Source organism: Ammodytes marinus (genome assembly GCF_949987685.1).
Source record: "Ammodytes marinus genome assembly, chromosome: 13".
Taxonomy (NCBI): Eukaryota; Metazoa; Chordata; class Actinopteri; order Uranoscopiformes; family Ammodytidae; genus Ammodytes; species Ammodytes marinus.
Genome location: NC_137217.1, coordinates 28,446,734 through 28,463,855, shown reverse-complemented (window position 1 = coordinate 28,463,855; position 17,122 = coordinate 28,446,734). Strand labels below are relative to the sequence as shown.

The following is a 17,122-nucleotide window of genomic DNA, read 5'->3' as shown; positions in this document are numbered from 1 at the left end:
TTTTTTTTTCCAATTGAAATCACAGAGTTTTATCTGCACACCTGACAAGCCCAGAGGCTAGCTACAAGGAGGGAGGGAGTTAATGGAGAGGGGGTGTAGATGAAAATGAGGAAATGGAAGCTGGGATTTGTTTTTCTGTGTTTGTATGTCTTTTTTTGTTGCTGGCTCTCCTCTCTGTTGCTTGAACCAGTGGCCGCCATCAAAGAGACCTGTGTACGAGAGAGCCCTCATTTGATTTGAATACATTTTTGATTGAAGTCTGTTTACTACTGATGAAAGACTCTCACATGTATACTATCCTCTGCTACTCTATTTCTTTTCCCTAAACTTCTTACTTAGTCACAACTTTCCCTCTAATTGTTCTCCATGTTTTTTTTCTTTCTTTTCTGTCCCAGCTGTCCTATGGATCCAGCTCTCCGGCTCTGTCTAACCGCCAGCGTTTCCCCACCTTCTTCCGCACGCACCCCTCTGCCACCCTCCACAACCCCACCAGGGTGCAGCTGTTCCAGAAGTGGAAGTGGACGCGCATCGCCACCATCCAGCAGACCACTGAAGTCTTCACATCGGTGGGTATACCTCTTTCACTTTAACACCTTTGCTCTTTTTTTATCCAGCTCTTCGTATTAGGGGTGTGTCCACTACTAAGAATTTACATAGTTGAATCTGATTGGTCAAGGATTGCCCATAGTTGACTACTGGTCGAATCATGTTATTTTATTTCTGCTGATTGATCCATACTCTCATTTGCATCATTGAATTCTGTTTTTTTCTCAAAACAGACAAAAGGGGCTGAAACACCCAATGGGCTGCTTTCCAAATCGCTTCTTTTTTCTATTCTACATACTACATCTGACCATAAAAATAATCTAGATTGCAGGCAGTATGCTACAATTGACTAAATCTGACCACAAGCATTAGGACATCCTAAATTATTTTTTCTACCATAATAAATAGCAGAAAGTATGGGTATGGGAATGCAGGAATACCGGTAGTTTGTCTTCTTGACTTGACTTGGCACAAGAATTTATTCTGCTACAACTTAGTCCACCATGGTGATTTATTAAACTATCATAGGCTGATATCTACCTCACAGTAGGGGATGTATCATGATTTATTGTGAGAAACCAAGCAGTTCCATGTAATAGCAGACATTCAACACCCCCATACAGCCGGAATAGAAATATCCTTGTTAGACAACCTTATTTCGAAACTATTCAACTGCGAAATTGGAAGTCAAATCGGGTTTCTTCGATCGAATCTTCGAGTACTTGACTATTTTTTATTTCGTTTTTCAGTATTACAAAGTGCAAGGTTGTTCATTTGTTACAGACATGTTGTATGAAAAGAATAAATAAAAAACAGCTTACGTCACTTATATCAAAACAAACAATAAAAGAAATATCAAAATTACCCGAAAATAATCCCTTCCAAGTCACTGCCAGTAAGCATATGTCAGTATCATGTCGCAATAGTTATCATCATTGTACTTGACTATTTTGAGTATTTAAAAAAAAAAATCTCCTTTTACATCACTTGCTTTGTCGTCACTTTCTCCATGCCCTTACTTTCGGCCCCTATCGTTTTGTGGTAGAGTGCGCTTTGCCTGATTGCTTGCCTGCCACTCCGCTGGTTGTTTACGAGAGCTGTCATGTTCTTTGGCTTTCGCGACGCTGCTGCTGCTGCTGCTGCTTGGAGGCAATCTCTCTTGCCCGATAGACGGGGGGGATTTTTTAAGTAATTTGTTGGAGTATTGGTTGTGAGAAATATTGATCAAGCAATACATCTCTCCCGGGCCGGGCGGTCGATACCATGACACTTGGGCTTGGTTCCTCTAATGAAGCTTAATGATCCCCTCTCCCATATTCTTTCCTCTCTCTTCTCACATCCGTCTTTTTTAGTCTTTTCACTCCCTTTGTTTTTGTTGTTGTCTGAAAAAATCTATTCGCTCCACTGTTGTCTTTCTTGTTTTTGCATACATCCCCCAAACACTTGACGTTTCTCATATACACTTCAGATTGTTTAGTCATTTATTTTATTCTCACGGTTGTGTGGCTAAGAAAAGGTAGGGCGGTGGTCCACTGGATTGCAGGGTTAGTGGCTCGACCCCCCCCCCCCCCCACACACACACACACCTCCTGCCATATGTCCAAGTGTCCCTAGGCAAGACACTGAACTCCAAATTGCTCCTGACAGTCAGTTTGCACCCTGCGTGGTAGCTGCTGCTGCTGCCATCGGTGTATGAGTGTGAATGGGTGAATGTGGCAAAACAATGTAGAGCGCTTTGGGGCTGAGAAAAACAACGAAAAGCGCTTTATAAGTGGAGACCATTTACCATTTACTCTCTTCCAACCTTGTTTTTCTTTTGTCTTTCTGTATAATCTCAACCCACCACCTCTCTCTCTGTTCTTCGTCTCTCTAACCTCCTCCTCAGACTTTTCTCTTTCCCTTTTAACCTGTAAAGAAAAGCTTTCCCTGGTTTTTAATGTCCTTTAAATGCCATTTATTTTAATCTTCAACAACCTATCTACCTCTTTTCACTCTTTGTCCTATTATCTCTTCAATGCAATCTCAATAGTATAGGCCTATTTTCTTATGTCTTCATTTTTTTATGTATTTTTCGAGCCCCTGTAAAGCACTTTGAATTGCCTTGTGTCTGAATTGTGCCACATAAATAAACTTACCTTGCCTCCTCTCTCTCTCTCTGTCTCTCTCTCTCTCACTCTGTCTCCCCCCTCTCTCTCCCTCCCTCCCTCCCTCCCTCTCCCCCTCTCTCTCTCCCTCCCTCTCTCCCTCCCTCCCTCCCTCTCTCTGCCTGTCTGCCTCCCACCCTCCCTCCCTCCCCCTGCCTGTCTGCCTCCCTTTGTCCGTCCCTTTCATCATCTCCCGTAGACTCTGGACGATCTGGAGCAGAGGACGAAGGAGGCGGGCATCGAGATCAGCGTTCGCCAGAGCTTCCTCACCGACCCGGCTGTCGCTGTCAAGAACCTCAAGGTGCTTTTGATTAAAAATTCACCTCAGCTGTTGTGGCCGTCTCTCCTCTCCTCTCCTCTCCCTCTCCTTCGCCTTTCCCTCCTTTCCCCGGCTGCACAGCTGCACACGAGGCCATTAGCATAGAGAGGAGAGATAACAGAGAGGAAATTAATGCGGCATGCTAATTAGCAACTCCCGAAACAGCGGTATACGTGCCGTCCTGCGAAAACAGCGGGAACTTTGGCATGCCGCACACACACCCGCAACTGCCACATCAAGCTGTGCTGTGTAGCGAAGTTAGAATGGCTGCTGCTACTTGCTTAAAGCCCCCTGTAAACTCAAATACACAAAACGCCTTGCGACTATGTGATTTGGGGAGTTGGTCGCATGTTAGTAAAGCATATTTATCAATCCAAATTTAAAGATATTTTTCATTTAAGTCTGATCAACTTTATAGAAATTTGGTTTAGATGAGGCGGTGCTATGCGATGGTTCTTATGACACCACGCGTTGTTATGAACCTCTGCACTCCTCTGCCCGAACGTTCTGTAAAAAACAATGACTGTTGCCGTGGAGACCGTTTGATACAGCCTCGCCCACACCGACCTGTCAAACTGTCTAGACAGTAAAAAAAAAAAAAAAATCAAACCAAGTCTTATATTATTTATGAACATTTAGTTTCAATCAGATTATTGTAAGCGCTTATTAAAGGTTAATAAGACACTGATATCGTATAATGATTTCTACGATTATAAAACAGGTTTCCAGTGGTTTTAAACGAGCCATGTCTTGTATTTTCTTGTCTTGACGCAGCGCCAGGATGCGAGGATCATCGTGGGTCTCTTTTATGAGACAGAAGCCAGGAAGGTGTTCTGTGAGGTTAGTACTTTCCCTCTCGCTCCGCTGCTCCCAATAGGCCGAGCCTGACTGGCTATTAACTGAAATTGAGCTCCGTAATGAGCTGTTTGAAGGTCTGAATGAATTTCCTTGTTTTGGCGGTGATACAACATGCTCGGCTCATCTCTGGGAATAATTCTTCTCATGCTTATTTATCACACTCTCCCTCCCTTTATACCTCCCTCTCTCCTGCTCTCCCTCTCTCCCTTCCTCTCTCCTTCCCTCTCAACCTCTCTCCCTTCATATCTCCCTCACTCCCTCCCTCTCTCTTTCCCATCCTCCCTCGCTCCCTCTCTCCCTTCATATCTCCCTCCCTCCCTCCCTCCCTCCCTCCCTCCCTCCCTCCCTCCCTCCCTCCCTCCCTCCCTCCCTCCCTCCCTTCCTCCCTCCTTCCCTCCTTCCCTCTCTCCCTCCCTTTCTCCCTCCCTCTCTCTCCCTCTCCCTCTCCTTCCCTCCCTTCCTCCCTCCCTCGCTCTCTCCCTCCCTCCCTCCCTCCGTCCCTCTCTCCCTCTCTCCTTCTCTCTCTCTCCCTCCCTCTCTCCCTCCCTCTCTCCCTCCCTCTCTCCCTCCCTCCCTCCCTCCCTCTCTCCCTTCCTCCCTCGCTCTCTCCCTCTCTCTCTCCTTCTCTCCCTCCCTCCTTCCCTCCCTCCCTCCCTCTCTCACTCCCTATCTCCCTCGCTCTCTCCCTCTCTCCCTCCCTCCCTCTCTACCTCTCTCTCCATCCCTCCCTCCCTCTATCCCTCTCTCTCTCTCCCTCCCTCCCTCTCTCCCTCCCTCCCTCCCTCTATCCCTCCCTCTCTCTCCTCCTCCCTCCCTCTATCCCTCTCTCCATCCCTCCCTCCCTCTATCCCTCTCTCTCCCTCCCTCCCTCCCTCTCTCCCTCCCTCAGGTCTTCAAGGAGAAGCTCTATGGTAAGAAGGTGGTGTGGTTCCTAATCGGTTGGTACGCAGACAACTGGTTCAAGATCAAGGACCCGGCCATCAACTGTACGGTGGAGAACATGACGGAGGCTGTGGAGGGTCACGTGACCACTGAGATCGTCATGCTCAACCCCGAGACCGTCCGTGGTGTCTCCAATATGGTGGGAACACACAACACAACACAACACACTACTGTCGCTCATATTACTGTTATCGTTTTAGATAGAGATGTAATCAGAATCAGAATCAAAAAAACTGTATTCATCCCAATATGGGCAATTTAGTTACCAGTCCAATACAAAACCATTCAATAAACTATAACTATAACATAATACTATAAAAAGCTATAAGAGGTCGACAAAAAAAAACATATATCAACAGCAGTCCAACAAACACATTCAACTCACATTCATTTCAGCCTGTCAGTAAAGACAGTCACACAAGCATGGGAAGTGGAGTTCACCATTTTTTGTTATTGGGGACTAAAATTCATAAGAAGCCGAAGTCACAAAAGCTAAAAGGAAATCAGTAAATCCGAATACTTTAATATGTGATAAATGGTTAAGAAGCAGTGCCTAAAACCACCAAACTAATCAGTAGCTTCCATCAAGTGAAGTCAACGGAAAAATACACAGATAGGCAGGAGAGGAGAAACTTTGTTCACACTAATTATCAGCTGTATTTGACACCCAAAAGGTGAAAATCAAATGTGTATAAGGTGCCAATGTGATGCTATTTGTGTACTTGAGTCTCACTCATTAAAAAGAAGTGTGAGTTTTTGCAAATGCAAATGGCTACAGCACTTATTTTGTTTCAAATAAACACTTGCAATTAAAGCAATTTAAAATATAGTCAAAAGGTGATATTTTCCCCACTCTTTATTTCTTTATTTCTGTCTTCCTTGTTTTTTATTTTTATTTTTTTACGGCTAAGGTCGTTCAAATCGCTTTTTATCTGCCTATTCAGCTCTCTTTATCCGTATCCCTCACGAATGCCATACATGTAAAAGAAAAAAAATGGGTCGATCCCCATGAGTAAAAGAGTCAATTCCAGGAACAATTATGTCGGTAATGTCAGTGAACTGTGTATGACCTGAATCAATATTATGTTTTGTAAATGGCTGACAGAGGGTAGAAAAAGAATAGATACCTTCACCATCTTTCTGAACTGAGCTTCCTTTATCATTCTGCCTCGCCCCGTTTAGCTCTTCCCTGTTAGCGGTCGTTCTCTGCTAGTCTTTCGCCCGTCTCTCTCTCCTCCAGTGCACCTTCTCTAATCCACTTAAACTGTCTCTCTCTTTCTCTGTCTCTCACATTGTTCGACCTTGTCTGACTCCTCTGGTCCATGGTGGATCATCCTTTGATTCTCCTTGTTTACCCACCTCTCCTTAGCTATATTCTCCTCATCATTACCTCATCCCCCAATCTGAACCCCCCCTTCCCCCCCCCCCACATCCACCACCAGTGCCCCTCCTTCCGTCTCTCTCACTCCATCAGCAGCTGTTGTTTATATTCATACAGCACCTGCCACTACCTGCTGATTTAGCCGCAGACGTGCTGCTCGGCCACTGATAAGAATTACAGCCAGGGCTCCAGTCAATCTATTCAAATTCAATTGTGCACGTTTTCAAATTGGCATATTTCTTCTAGATAGAGCGCTCAGATGAAGTTGGTTGTGCCGACACCGCAGGGCTCCGCAGTAGCAATAGCACACTGTCAGCTGGTTTTCAGAGCGGAAGTGGCCGATTTTAAATGCCAAGGTGGAATTTCAATTAGACAAATTTGACATAACTGAATTGGCGTGTCTTGGAGTGTCGGCCTAATTGGCCTCCGAGAATCCACAGGGGACACCTTGATGATGGGTAGCAATAATCTCCCGTCACACACATGTATCCCCGGCGTTCAGAGGGAGATCGTGTTAGTAGTGGTTTAATTACAAACAACGTCTCTTTGGACTTCACCATACTAGCAGGGCTGTTTCCCCCTGTGCCCAGTGTTTGTACGCTATGCTACAGTGTATGCTAAACTGTGCTAATTGGCTGACTTGCAGCATCACATTAAGCGTACAAAACACGAGAGCGATATCCATATTCTCTCTCCTAATTCTCGGCAAGAAAGCGAACAAGCCCATTTCTACTAAATGTCCTTACTAGTCCATTAAAAATGTCCCTTTTTTTAGTGAGCACAGCTCTGAATGCCATTTGCCCTCTGGTAAGCTCAAGAGTTTCTGTGGCACAAATGCCCCCCTACGGGTTAGCTTAAAAGCTAATCTGCTGTGACCTTGACACCAACATTTACTCAATCTCTTGCATTAAGCCATGGTGCTCCCCCCTGCCGTGGTACTATTGGATATCCACCATTCTCCTCTTTGATTTGTGATCCTTGAGACTTGTATATTCATTGAAATGCAAAATATTGTTTATGATGAGCAGACACACAGGGTTGATTTGCAGTCCCCTCCCTTCACACTTTACCAGCGGTGCTCACTTTAAAGCGTGGTTAATTGCTGTTCCCTATGCAGTGCACTGTGTCCATGTAAGCCTTACCCAGATGATTCACCACTGATTTCCTGTTACTGTTTCACCTCCTCTTTGCCATTGAGTGCCATTGAGTGCCATTGTTTGTGTGTGTGTGTGTGTGTGTGTGTGTGTGTGTGTGTGTGTGTGTGTGTGTGTGTGTGTGTGTGTGTGTGTGTGTGTGTGTGTGTGTGTGTGTGTGTGTGTGTGTGTGCGCGTGTGTGCGTGCCTGTGTGTGCTGTAAGAAAGTCTGGTGTGTATACACAGCGCTAAGTAAACAAAGGAAGTCAGAGCCAATCGAAGTGAGCCAGAGCAAACCTGGGCAACAATGAATCCAACCAATCAGCTAGGAGGAAAGGTTTATGACCTTAGTAACAAAAATCCTTGCAGACAGGTAGTTAGTTAATGACCACTGCTGTTGCTAAGGCAAGGCATGTCCACGGGGCAAAGCCTGTGAATTTGTTTTTGGTGCTCAGTTAATATGTAAACAAAACGTGTGCGCTCCGGTGGCGTAGTGGATAGAGTGTGTACCATATCGGCTCCGGCCCTCGTTGCAGTGGTCACAACTTCAAATCTGACCTGTGGACCTTTACTGCATGTCATCCCCCCTCTCTCTCTCTGTCTCCCCATTTCAACTCTGTACAACTATCCAATAAAGCTTGAAAATGCCAAAAAATAATCTTAAAAAAAATAAATTATACAAGACTCTCAGACACTGCTGAGTATGCCTTTAATGTCTAAAACAGCAATATAACATTTTTTAAATATTGACAACAACCTCTGTCTCTGTCCTGTGGTTTCTTTCAGACATCGCAGGAGTTTATCGCGGCCTTGATGTCCCGTCTGGGTGGGAAGAACCCGGAGGAGACGGGTGGGTTCCAGGAGGCCCCTCTAGCCTACGATGCAGTGTGGGCTCTGGCTCTGGCCCTCAACAAGACCGTGGCCCCGCTGAAGGCCAAGGGCCGGCGACTGGAAGACTTCAACTACAACAACCACGACATCACCTCCGAGATCTACAGGGCCATGAACACCAGCTCCTTCGAGGGCGTTTCGGTGAGGAAAAAAAATAATATGGGGAATGAGTGTTAGATAGATAAATAGTGTCTATGATATAGTATTTATATAGTTATGCATAGCTATTTATCGTATGTGAATATGCAGTTTTTAGTACAGGTTGAATTTTCAACAAATCAATTTTTTTTTCATAGTGTTCGAACTATTTCGACCCACTCGTTTCCAATCTACGTAAAAGGCCCAAAATGTGAAATGTGCATCTGAGTAAAGGGAGGGAACACGTTAAATCTAATGTTTGATATAAAAAATGCAGTGATGTAGCAGCTCACTGACAGTCCACAGTTTCAAAAGAGAATAAATCTTGTTTGATGTAACTCTCTGTAAGTAGCTAATAACCGTCCACATAATCTCCCTGGACACTTTGTGCAGGTACGCCTGTAAAGTGAACCCTGACGCCGCAAGATAATCAGACAGGTTTTAAACTAGAAAGAGAGTTTATCCCCGTTTTTCTTTTCGCCATGAAGTTGGTCTGTAAACGGTGATGGATGTTGTCGAATGAACTGAAGTGGATTGGGGGGACTAACTTAACCGTCTGACTTCTCTCCCTAATAAATCTCTCTGGATTTGTTTAACAACTGTTTGGCAGTTGTGCCCCTTAAAAGTTCTTTAAGTGATGCTTTAGCTGGACAGTAAAATCTTAACATACCGTTGGGCAGAGCCATGCTAGCTGTTTCCCCCTGTTTCAAGTCTTTATGCTAAGCTAAGATAACCGGCTGCTGTCTTCACATTTAGCATGCAGACACGGGAGTCGTATCAATCCTTCCCTCTAACTCTCGTAAAAGAAGGCAAATAAGTGCATTCATCAAAATGTCCAACCGTTCCTTTGAGGGCAGAGTTAATTATTTGCAGTAAAAAATAATAACTTCCTCCCCCCTGTGTGTGTGTGTGTGTGTGTGTGTGTGTGTGTGTGTGTGTGTGTGTGTGTGTGTGTGTGTGTGTGTGTGTGTGTGTGTGTGTGTGTGTGTGTGTGTGTGTGTGTGTGTGTGTGTGTGTGTGTGTGTGTGTGTGTGTGTGTGTGTGTGTGTGTGTGTGTGTGTGTGTGTGTGTGTGTGTGTGTTTGTGTTTGTGTTTGTGTTTGTGTGCCAGGGCCAAGTGGTGTTTGACGCCCAGGGCTCCAGGATGGCCATGACTCTTATCGAGCAACTGCAAGGTAAAAAAAAACACTCCCACACTGTCCTCCCACACATGTTGTATATGGCAGCATCTACAGTGTAAACAGTAAATGTCACCCATTCATCAAAATAAATCACTCCTCCTAACTTGTTAATCATGTATTGATTGTTGCTTTTAGCCCATTTGGGGTGGTGGGGGGCGGGGAGCAGGGGGTGGGATGTGTCGCGGCCTTCAATCCGATTGGTCTCAGCCGTCCTTTATACTTGCCCATGAGAATGGGCTTGATGCAGGAATATGTGTTGACTCAAAAAGCTTCACTCTCTAATTGGGCACAAGCCTGGAGTTTTTTTTAAGCTGTTTCTGGTAAATGGCATCCTATTTGTCACCGGTGACTTAATGAGTTTTCTCCCCCCTCGCACAACGATAAGGTTGAGGATTATTTTTCTTTCTACCTCTGCTCTCTTGTGCGTCCTAAAGGATGAGGATTAATGCTTCTTGCCCCCTTCTCTCTCCCCCCCCCCACCCTTTGCACTCTGTCTCATATTTCCTGTTTGTGGTGTCGAGGTAATTTGACATCCACAATGAGCCGACCTGACTCGCATCCCTGAATCACTGGGGGAACCTCATCAGTATTCCTGGTCAAGACCGCCACATATAAGCTTCTTTTTTTTCTCTCCTCTCTTTCCTTTTTTTCCTTTTTGTCCCCTTGGAACTTCTTTGTTTGTCCCTTTTTCCATGTGTGTGTTCACCTATTTTATCCCTCACTTCTGTTATTTGCTCATTGTGTGTGTGTGTGTGTGTGTGTGTGTGTGTGTGTGTGTGTGTGTGTTTCTCTGCCTACACGTACAGTAGCATTCCTATAAAAGCACATGCATGATACAATAATAGCTTAAGAGTGATGACGGGAATATACTTCTGTCATTGTGCTTGTCTTGTTTAACCCCACCCCCTCCCCCCCCCCCCCCCCCCCCCCCCCACACACACACACACACACGCGCGCGCGCGCACGCACACACACACACACACACACACACACACACACACACACACACACACACACACACAATCCAGGGGGGGGGGGTAGAAAATGAATTAGACAAGAAATACTAATTAAACTTTTATCTCTCTCCCTGACTTTGATCTTTTGTATTTCACACTCTCTAACTGACTCTTTTTTTGTGTGTTTTTCTCTCTTTTTCCATCACGTAGGAGGCAGCTACAAGAAGATCGGTTACTATGACAGCTCTCAGAAGAACCTCTCCTGGTTTGGAAATGATGTTTGGATAGGTAAGATGGAGTTCATGCCCGTGTCTTCACCCAGCTTCCTGTGTGTGTGTGTGTGTGTGTGTGTGTGTGTGTGTGTGTGTGTGTGTGTGTGTGTGTGTGTGTGTGTGTGTGTGTGTGTGTGTCTGTGTCAGTGTCTGTGTCTGTGTGCTGTCAGTCTCGCTGATTGAGTCAAAGGGGGTCATGACGTCTCTGCGCTGTGGCATTAGACCTCCTCGGCGTGTCTTAAATTAGACTTTCCTCACTGTCTGGATGACATATAATCATGATGGATTTGCTCTAACCGCTAGTTTGGATGAAGCCGGTTATTTGGATGCTGACGCTCGCCCCTTAAACAAGCCACCTGTACACTCACCCTCCAACATGTGTTAAAATACTAGTGCAGCAGATGTGCAGTAGTCAAAATCCAATTTTTTTGTGTTAGTTTGCCCCAGATTTAGCTGTCAGTAGTTCCTTATTGGAATGTACCGATGGATGGATGGATGGAGAGAGAGAGAGAGAGAGAGAGAGAGAGTCACAATAAGCCACTGCCCTTGACTGAGGTGTCGTATAAACAACTATCACAGAACTACCAAAGCCTACTTAAAAATGTGATGATTTAAAGTTCTGTATTATTGTCCTGTTTACACTGATGTGTGGACATTTCTTTATGATAGACATTGGACATTCTCATATCCTTTAGAGATTGCGGGCCAGACTCAATCTAAAAAAATATCTGTGCATTGAGATCCTATCTGTCTGCTAAGATATAACTGAGATATATAGCCCCGAGAAGGAAGCAGGCAGTTTTTTAAAGGGAATTTCAGCAATCCCATCCTCCAGGTTTGAAAGTAATCTTAATAGCCTCCGTTTGCTGTGTGTCACAACCTGCCGACTGCTGCCCGTGTCGGTTACTGTGACAAATCAACGTGCCAGATGCCATGAATTTCCGTTGCTGCTTTTTTTTTTACAAGAAACACCTGTCTCCTTCACCTCAGCCATATCTTTTGCTTCATGTCTCTCCCATTGCATATCGAGCCTCGCAGTCTGAAAGCCTCTGCTGCTGCTAAAACCCATCCAGCTAGAATCTAGAGTTATATATCTTACATCATTCCGTTTCTGTCTCCAGCTCTCCATCACGCTATACTCTCTCTGACTCCTCTTTGCTCATACTCCAGTTGGCTGTGAAAAAGCCTTTTTATTACGTCTGATTTGACTCACACCACCAAGACCAATTTCTGTTGCTTGTTTATTGGCCCCGTCCGTCCCTAGAGATGTGACATACTTGTGCCTGGACAGAGTGTGCCACTAATCAATCTTGCACACAGCCGTGGCCCACAGGGAGAAAGGCCTTTTTTCTTTTTAACGCTTTTTTCAAGGAAATGATCTGTTGCCTGTATACGTTTAACTGAACCCAGGAGAGGTGTAGCAGATTCCAGGTCAGCTTTGGTGGCGGGGGGGATGGGTGACCTGTATGGATGTATGTGGGCAACATACTGTATACTCCACCAGACGGGCTGCCAGCTCTTAAGTTTGGCTGGCTGTTGTGATGTGACGGGCTTGGTGCTGGCCCAGTTAAATCCCAATGAGTTAAAACTGACTTAAAATTGTTAGAGGCAAGATTTTAGTTTTACATCTTTTTTTAGCCTCCTCTATCGAGCTAGATATATATTTTTCTATAATGTTGACCAAATAAAGACATCCATGTGAGATCTACTTGTTGAGAGGAAATGAGTAATTTCCTGCTCCATGGGGGCTGACTCAGTTCGGGGAAGTTTTGATTTTATTTTTTTGTGGGTGGGTTGGTGCGTAGGTGGGGGTGTGCTTGATTTACTCAGTGACAGGGTGGAGTAAACACAGGGGGGTTCTCAACTTAACCCCTCCGCATGATTTTTTTCTTTCTTTTTCCCTGCGTGTTTACCAGGCGCCTCCCTGCCTCACTGTCTCACTCTCCTCACGGTCGCCCTAACAACCACTTCTGCTCTGCTCCTCTTCTAATCGCTGTGGCAACTGTTATAGAGCCGGGTCTCCATGGCAACTCCCTGTCCTGATTCCTTTTTGATCAAGGACGGAGGAGGGTTTAAATGCTTCAAACGCATTGACTGAATGGATAGCCGAGACGCACACACACGCACGCACACACACACATACACACATACGCACATACATCCTCATCATTAAATTCTACTATTAAACACGTGTTTATCATCTCTTCTTTATTGCCAATATAGTGAGGCAATTTATTTGTAGCACCTTTACATAGCTCACAGTATGTTACAACACATTCTTTCTGACACATGTTAAAACAAAGTCATTCAAAGGTTACAAACAAAACATTAGAACACAATAAATCAGTTAAGGATTTTCAAAAAACATTTAATGAAATATAAGGGTTAAAGTCATAATGAAGGAAAGCAAGAGGGAAGTTTCTTCTTAAAAAAAACTCCACTGAAAAAAATCTGAAGGAATCCCACTGAGCCAGAGATGGCGTCTTCAACACCCGTTGCCTAGACTACCCACCATGCAACTCAACCACCACATTTCAGCTCAATTACTCAACAAGATGTGAGATTAACTAAACATATAAAGGCAGCCACACAGCGAAATGTTGAACATGCTTTGTTTCAAGCTTTTATTTTTAGTTGTTAGCATTGTCACAAAAAAAGAGTGGACTTTTAACAAAACCCACAGGTTCCAGTTTCACTATTTATTTTTTAAACTTCTTGCAGCATATGGCACAGATCACACACTGCACACCTTTTTACCACATTAACATTGGTTAAGCAATTCAAATGCACGGATGGATTAACATTCCTACCACACAGGGTGGTAGGATGGCGTAGAGGAAAGGTGGCCAGTAACCATGAAGTCGCTGGTTCGATCCCCGACACCGGACAGGAGTTATTTGTAAATACTAGTGGTGGCTGCTACTACATCTACGGTGCCCACCATCTCTACCATTGTGTCCTTGAGCAAGGCACTTAACTCCAAACTGCTCCAGGGGCACCGTATGGGGGTAGGGGCTGACCCTTTGCTCTGACCCCCTCCGAAGTGTGGTAACTTGAGAAGGGATATGCGAAGAACAAATTTCGATGTACCTTGTGTAAATTGACAAATAATGAAACCTAACCTAAATTAACTTACTTTAACATACCTAAACAAAAGAAAACGTCTTTCATAGGTCGCATGAACAATGTGGAAAGCTTACATTTAAGCATGTAGACTACAGGGTATCTGTAGAATTTTACAATTAAATGTAGTTTTGTTATAAAAGGCCTCAGAAGGCATAAAAAGGTCTTACATGTAATTCACAAAAGTCTATTTTCTTTCGCTTGCTGTGGAAAGTGACATTTGTTATGAAATGTTTAGTATCTGAGGTGGACTTACGGGATACGTTAGAAACGAAAAGTTAGATTTTTGCGATGTTGGTTTTGTTTAAGTCAGAACCATCAGTGGCAAAAACTGTTAACACTACTACTGAGCGCATCTGCTTAATAATAGGAAAAAGTCAAATTAATTATCACATTCTTAATAGGCTATTTTATTTATTTATCTATCCCAATGCTGCCTAGGTCCAGGCCACAGTCATTGTATTAATCATATTATTAAGAATTATTGTTATGCACTGCTTTGAAGTACTTAAACAAGGTAATATCATCAAAATATTTGTCCCTTTTGGTTTTCCCTCACATTTTCATACTTTGGCCTGTTTAAGCCATGCAACAGGTATAACATCGCGCTCTGTATGTGTTGTTATAAAAAGCTATTTTCAAAAGAGCTTCAATTTAACCTGGAGAACAGTGCAGACACCTTCTTCTATAGTCCCCCCTCAGCCAGATGACACCGGATACACATCTGTTGTGTGACGGCGGTGACAGCCATCTAAACAGAGCTCTGTTATGACGGGCGTTTTGACACCCGGCGTGCCTCGAGGGGGCGACACCCTGACACTTTCCTCTGACATCTGACACATCAGCTCCACGCAGGGCTGACACTCATGCTCCGCTACCCTCCTGACATGCACACACTCTCTAGACTGTCTCCCTCTATTTCTCTCTGCCAGACACAAACATGCACTCACGCACACACAGACATACACGCACGCAGGCACACACGCACGCACGCACAGAGACGCACACACACACACACACACACACACACAAACGCACACACTAAACTATAATACTGTATGCACACCTAAATGCTCACCTGCATCTTATATGCACCCTCTTGAGCATATTCGCTCTTGCTTGCTGTATAGGTCTAGGGCTTTTCATGCATACGGTTGCCACACACACACACACACACACACACACACACACACACACACACACACACACACATGGACACACAAAGTAGCAAGAAGTCCCATTTCTAACCAGACCGGCTGTTGAGCGTAAAAAGAGGCTCCCTGTCCATCTGCCCCTCTTTGAACCCTCCTCGCTGAGGAATTCTTTTGGTTTAAAGCAGAACAAGCATGAATAATTTGGTAGTTTATATTAACACACACACACACACACACACACACACACACACACACACACACACACACACACACACACACACTTCTTAAAACCCTAGAGCCAAGACTCTTGATCAACACCAAAGCTGACGACTTGTTTACATTACTACATTACATAGCAGGATGATAACTCCATGCTGTTTGTTTAATTTATAAATATGTTTTTTTAATCCCGATAAAGCCGAGCTAAGGGTCTAAGGGCAGGGTGTCATACTGTATGTAATGTAAAGCCCACTGAGGTAAATGTCTATTTGTGATATTGGGCTATACAAATAAAACAGATTTTTATTTTCTTTGATGTTATGTCGGTTGAGGAGTTCATGTGCTGATGGTAAACTATAGTCTACACTGTAGAGTATATGTATATATATACATATATATATGTATATGTATACAGTATGTGTGTCTGTGTGTACTCAATATGAGAAACAACTCAGGACACACATGGCATCACTTCAAGTAGTATTTTTGTTGAATTGATTAAACAGTAACCAGGATTAGGACTTCAGATGCATAAAACATGCAACAGTTTTGTTCAAATTGCTGCATCTTAGTAATGAGATAAATGATATATTATATTATATTATATTATATTATATTATATTATATTATATTATATTATATTATATTATATTATATTATATTATATTATATTATATTATATTATATTATATTATATTATATTATATTATATTGGATTATGCACAGACAGAAATAGCTGTTGTGCTACCATGTCTGAAATCAAAACTGTTCATACTGTAGTTGTTCCAAGCAGCCACACAGTAGAAGGTGAAGCTTGGCTATCATAGAGACGAGAGAAGATGTGAAACAGGGAGATAACGCTGCATATATTCCAGACAGTTTCTCCAGGAAGTGGTTCATACAGTGATGCGCTCGGTTGTTCAAGTGAATAGCGACAGAAATAGTTGTGTCAAGAATGAAGAAAATATAGAGCTAGAGAGCTAGCATAAAAAAAATCATGACATTTCTCACCCTTTACACGGTTGGTTTCGGTAAATTTAAATTCAATTCCCCCCTAGAAAGGTGTTAGAGGGTGGGGGGAAGGGTTCCATTTAAATTGAAAAAAGTTGAAGCATTTGGCAGCGTAACTTTCTCAATTTCCTACTGTTGGTCGGTCATTTTAGAAGGTGTAATACATGCACAGAGCAGTTTTTACATGTTGATTTAAATAATGTTATGTTTCTGTGTCGTGAATCCCTTTCAGATCGATAAAGTTATGATTTGAATGGGTCAGCTTGGCTTCAAGATCCTCTCTCTGACTGACCTTGAGTCTGTCAGACACTCAGCGTTGTTTAATGGACATTACTTGACGTCACATTTTATTTAATGACATTGCTGTTTTAAAGGTGCAGTGTGTAATATGACATCATCAAGAAAGTTCTAGAATGCAACGCTCCCTGGGTAACCCCACCCCTTTCGAATAATAACAGAAGCTACAGTGGCCTTCAAGGACAAGAACAATTCTAAATTTTAAACAATGCACCTGATGACATTCCAACTATGACACTTCCAAAATGGTGGTGACAAGGCCTTGGTCCAAAGTATGGAGAAATATGGACATATACGAGACCCTTTCTAAGGAAAAAAATAATCATTCTAAAAAAGAATTCAGCTATTATGCACTAAATTAAACATACTTATGGATATTATAATTATTTTCTACAAAATCTGCTGGGAAATAAAACCCTAAATTCTACACACTGCAGGTTTAACAACATCTAACCGACCTCATCAGAGAGAGACGAGGAACAGTGCAGCGTTTAAAGAGAAATTGAACTTCATTTGGGATTCATGGTATCTAATGTCATTCTGTGTAGTTCTGTAGTA

At 43.5% G+C, this 17,122-nt stretch overlaps 1 protein-coding gene across 1 annotated transcript in view; it reads left to right on the top strand.

Moving 5' to 3' along the window:
- Window positions 1-17,122, top strand: part of gabbr1a (gamma-aminobutyric acid (GABA) B receptor, 1a) — a gene marked incomplete at its 3' end in the record, with an annotated part of 51,491 nt that overhangs the window by 12,971 nt on the left and 21,398 nt on the right. The window contains exons 3-9 of the mRNA XM_080038979.1: window positions 396-566; window positions 2,890-2,991; window positions 3,784-3,849; window positions 4,757-4,948; window positions 8,110-8,355; window positions 9,463-9,526; window positions 10,699-10,776. Of these exons, the coding sequence (XP_079895105.1) occupies window positions 396-566; window positions 2,890-2,991; window positions 3,784-3,849; window positions 4,757-4,948; window positions 8,110-8,355; window positions 9,463-9,526; window positions 10,699-10,776 (919 nt within the window). The remainder of the gene's footprint in view (window positions 1-395; window positions 567-2,889; window positions 2,992-3,783; window positions 3,850-4,756; window positions 4,949-8,109; window positions 8,356-9,462; window positions 9,527-10,698; window positions 10,777-17,122) is intronic.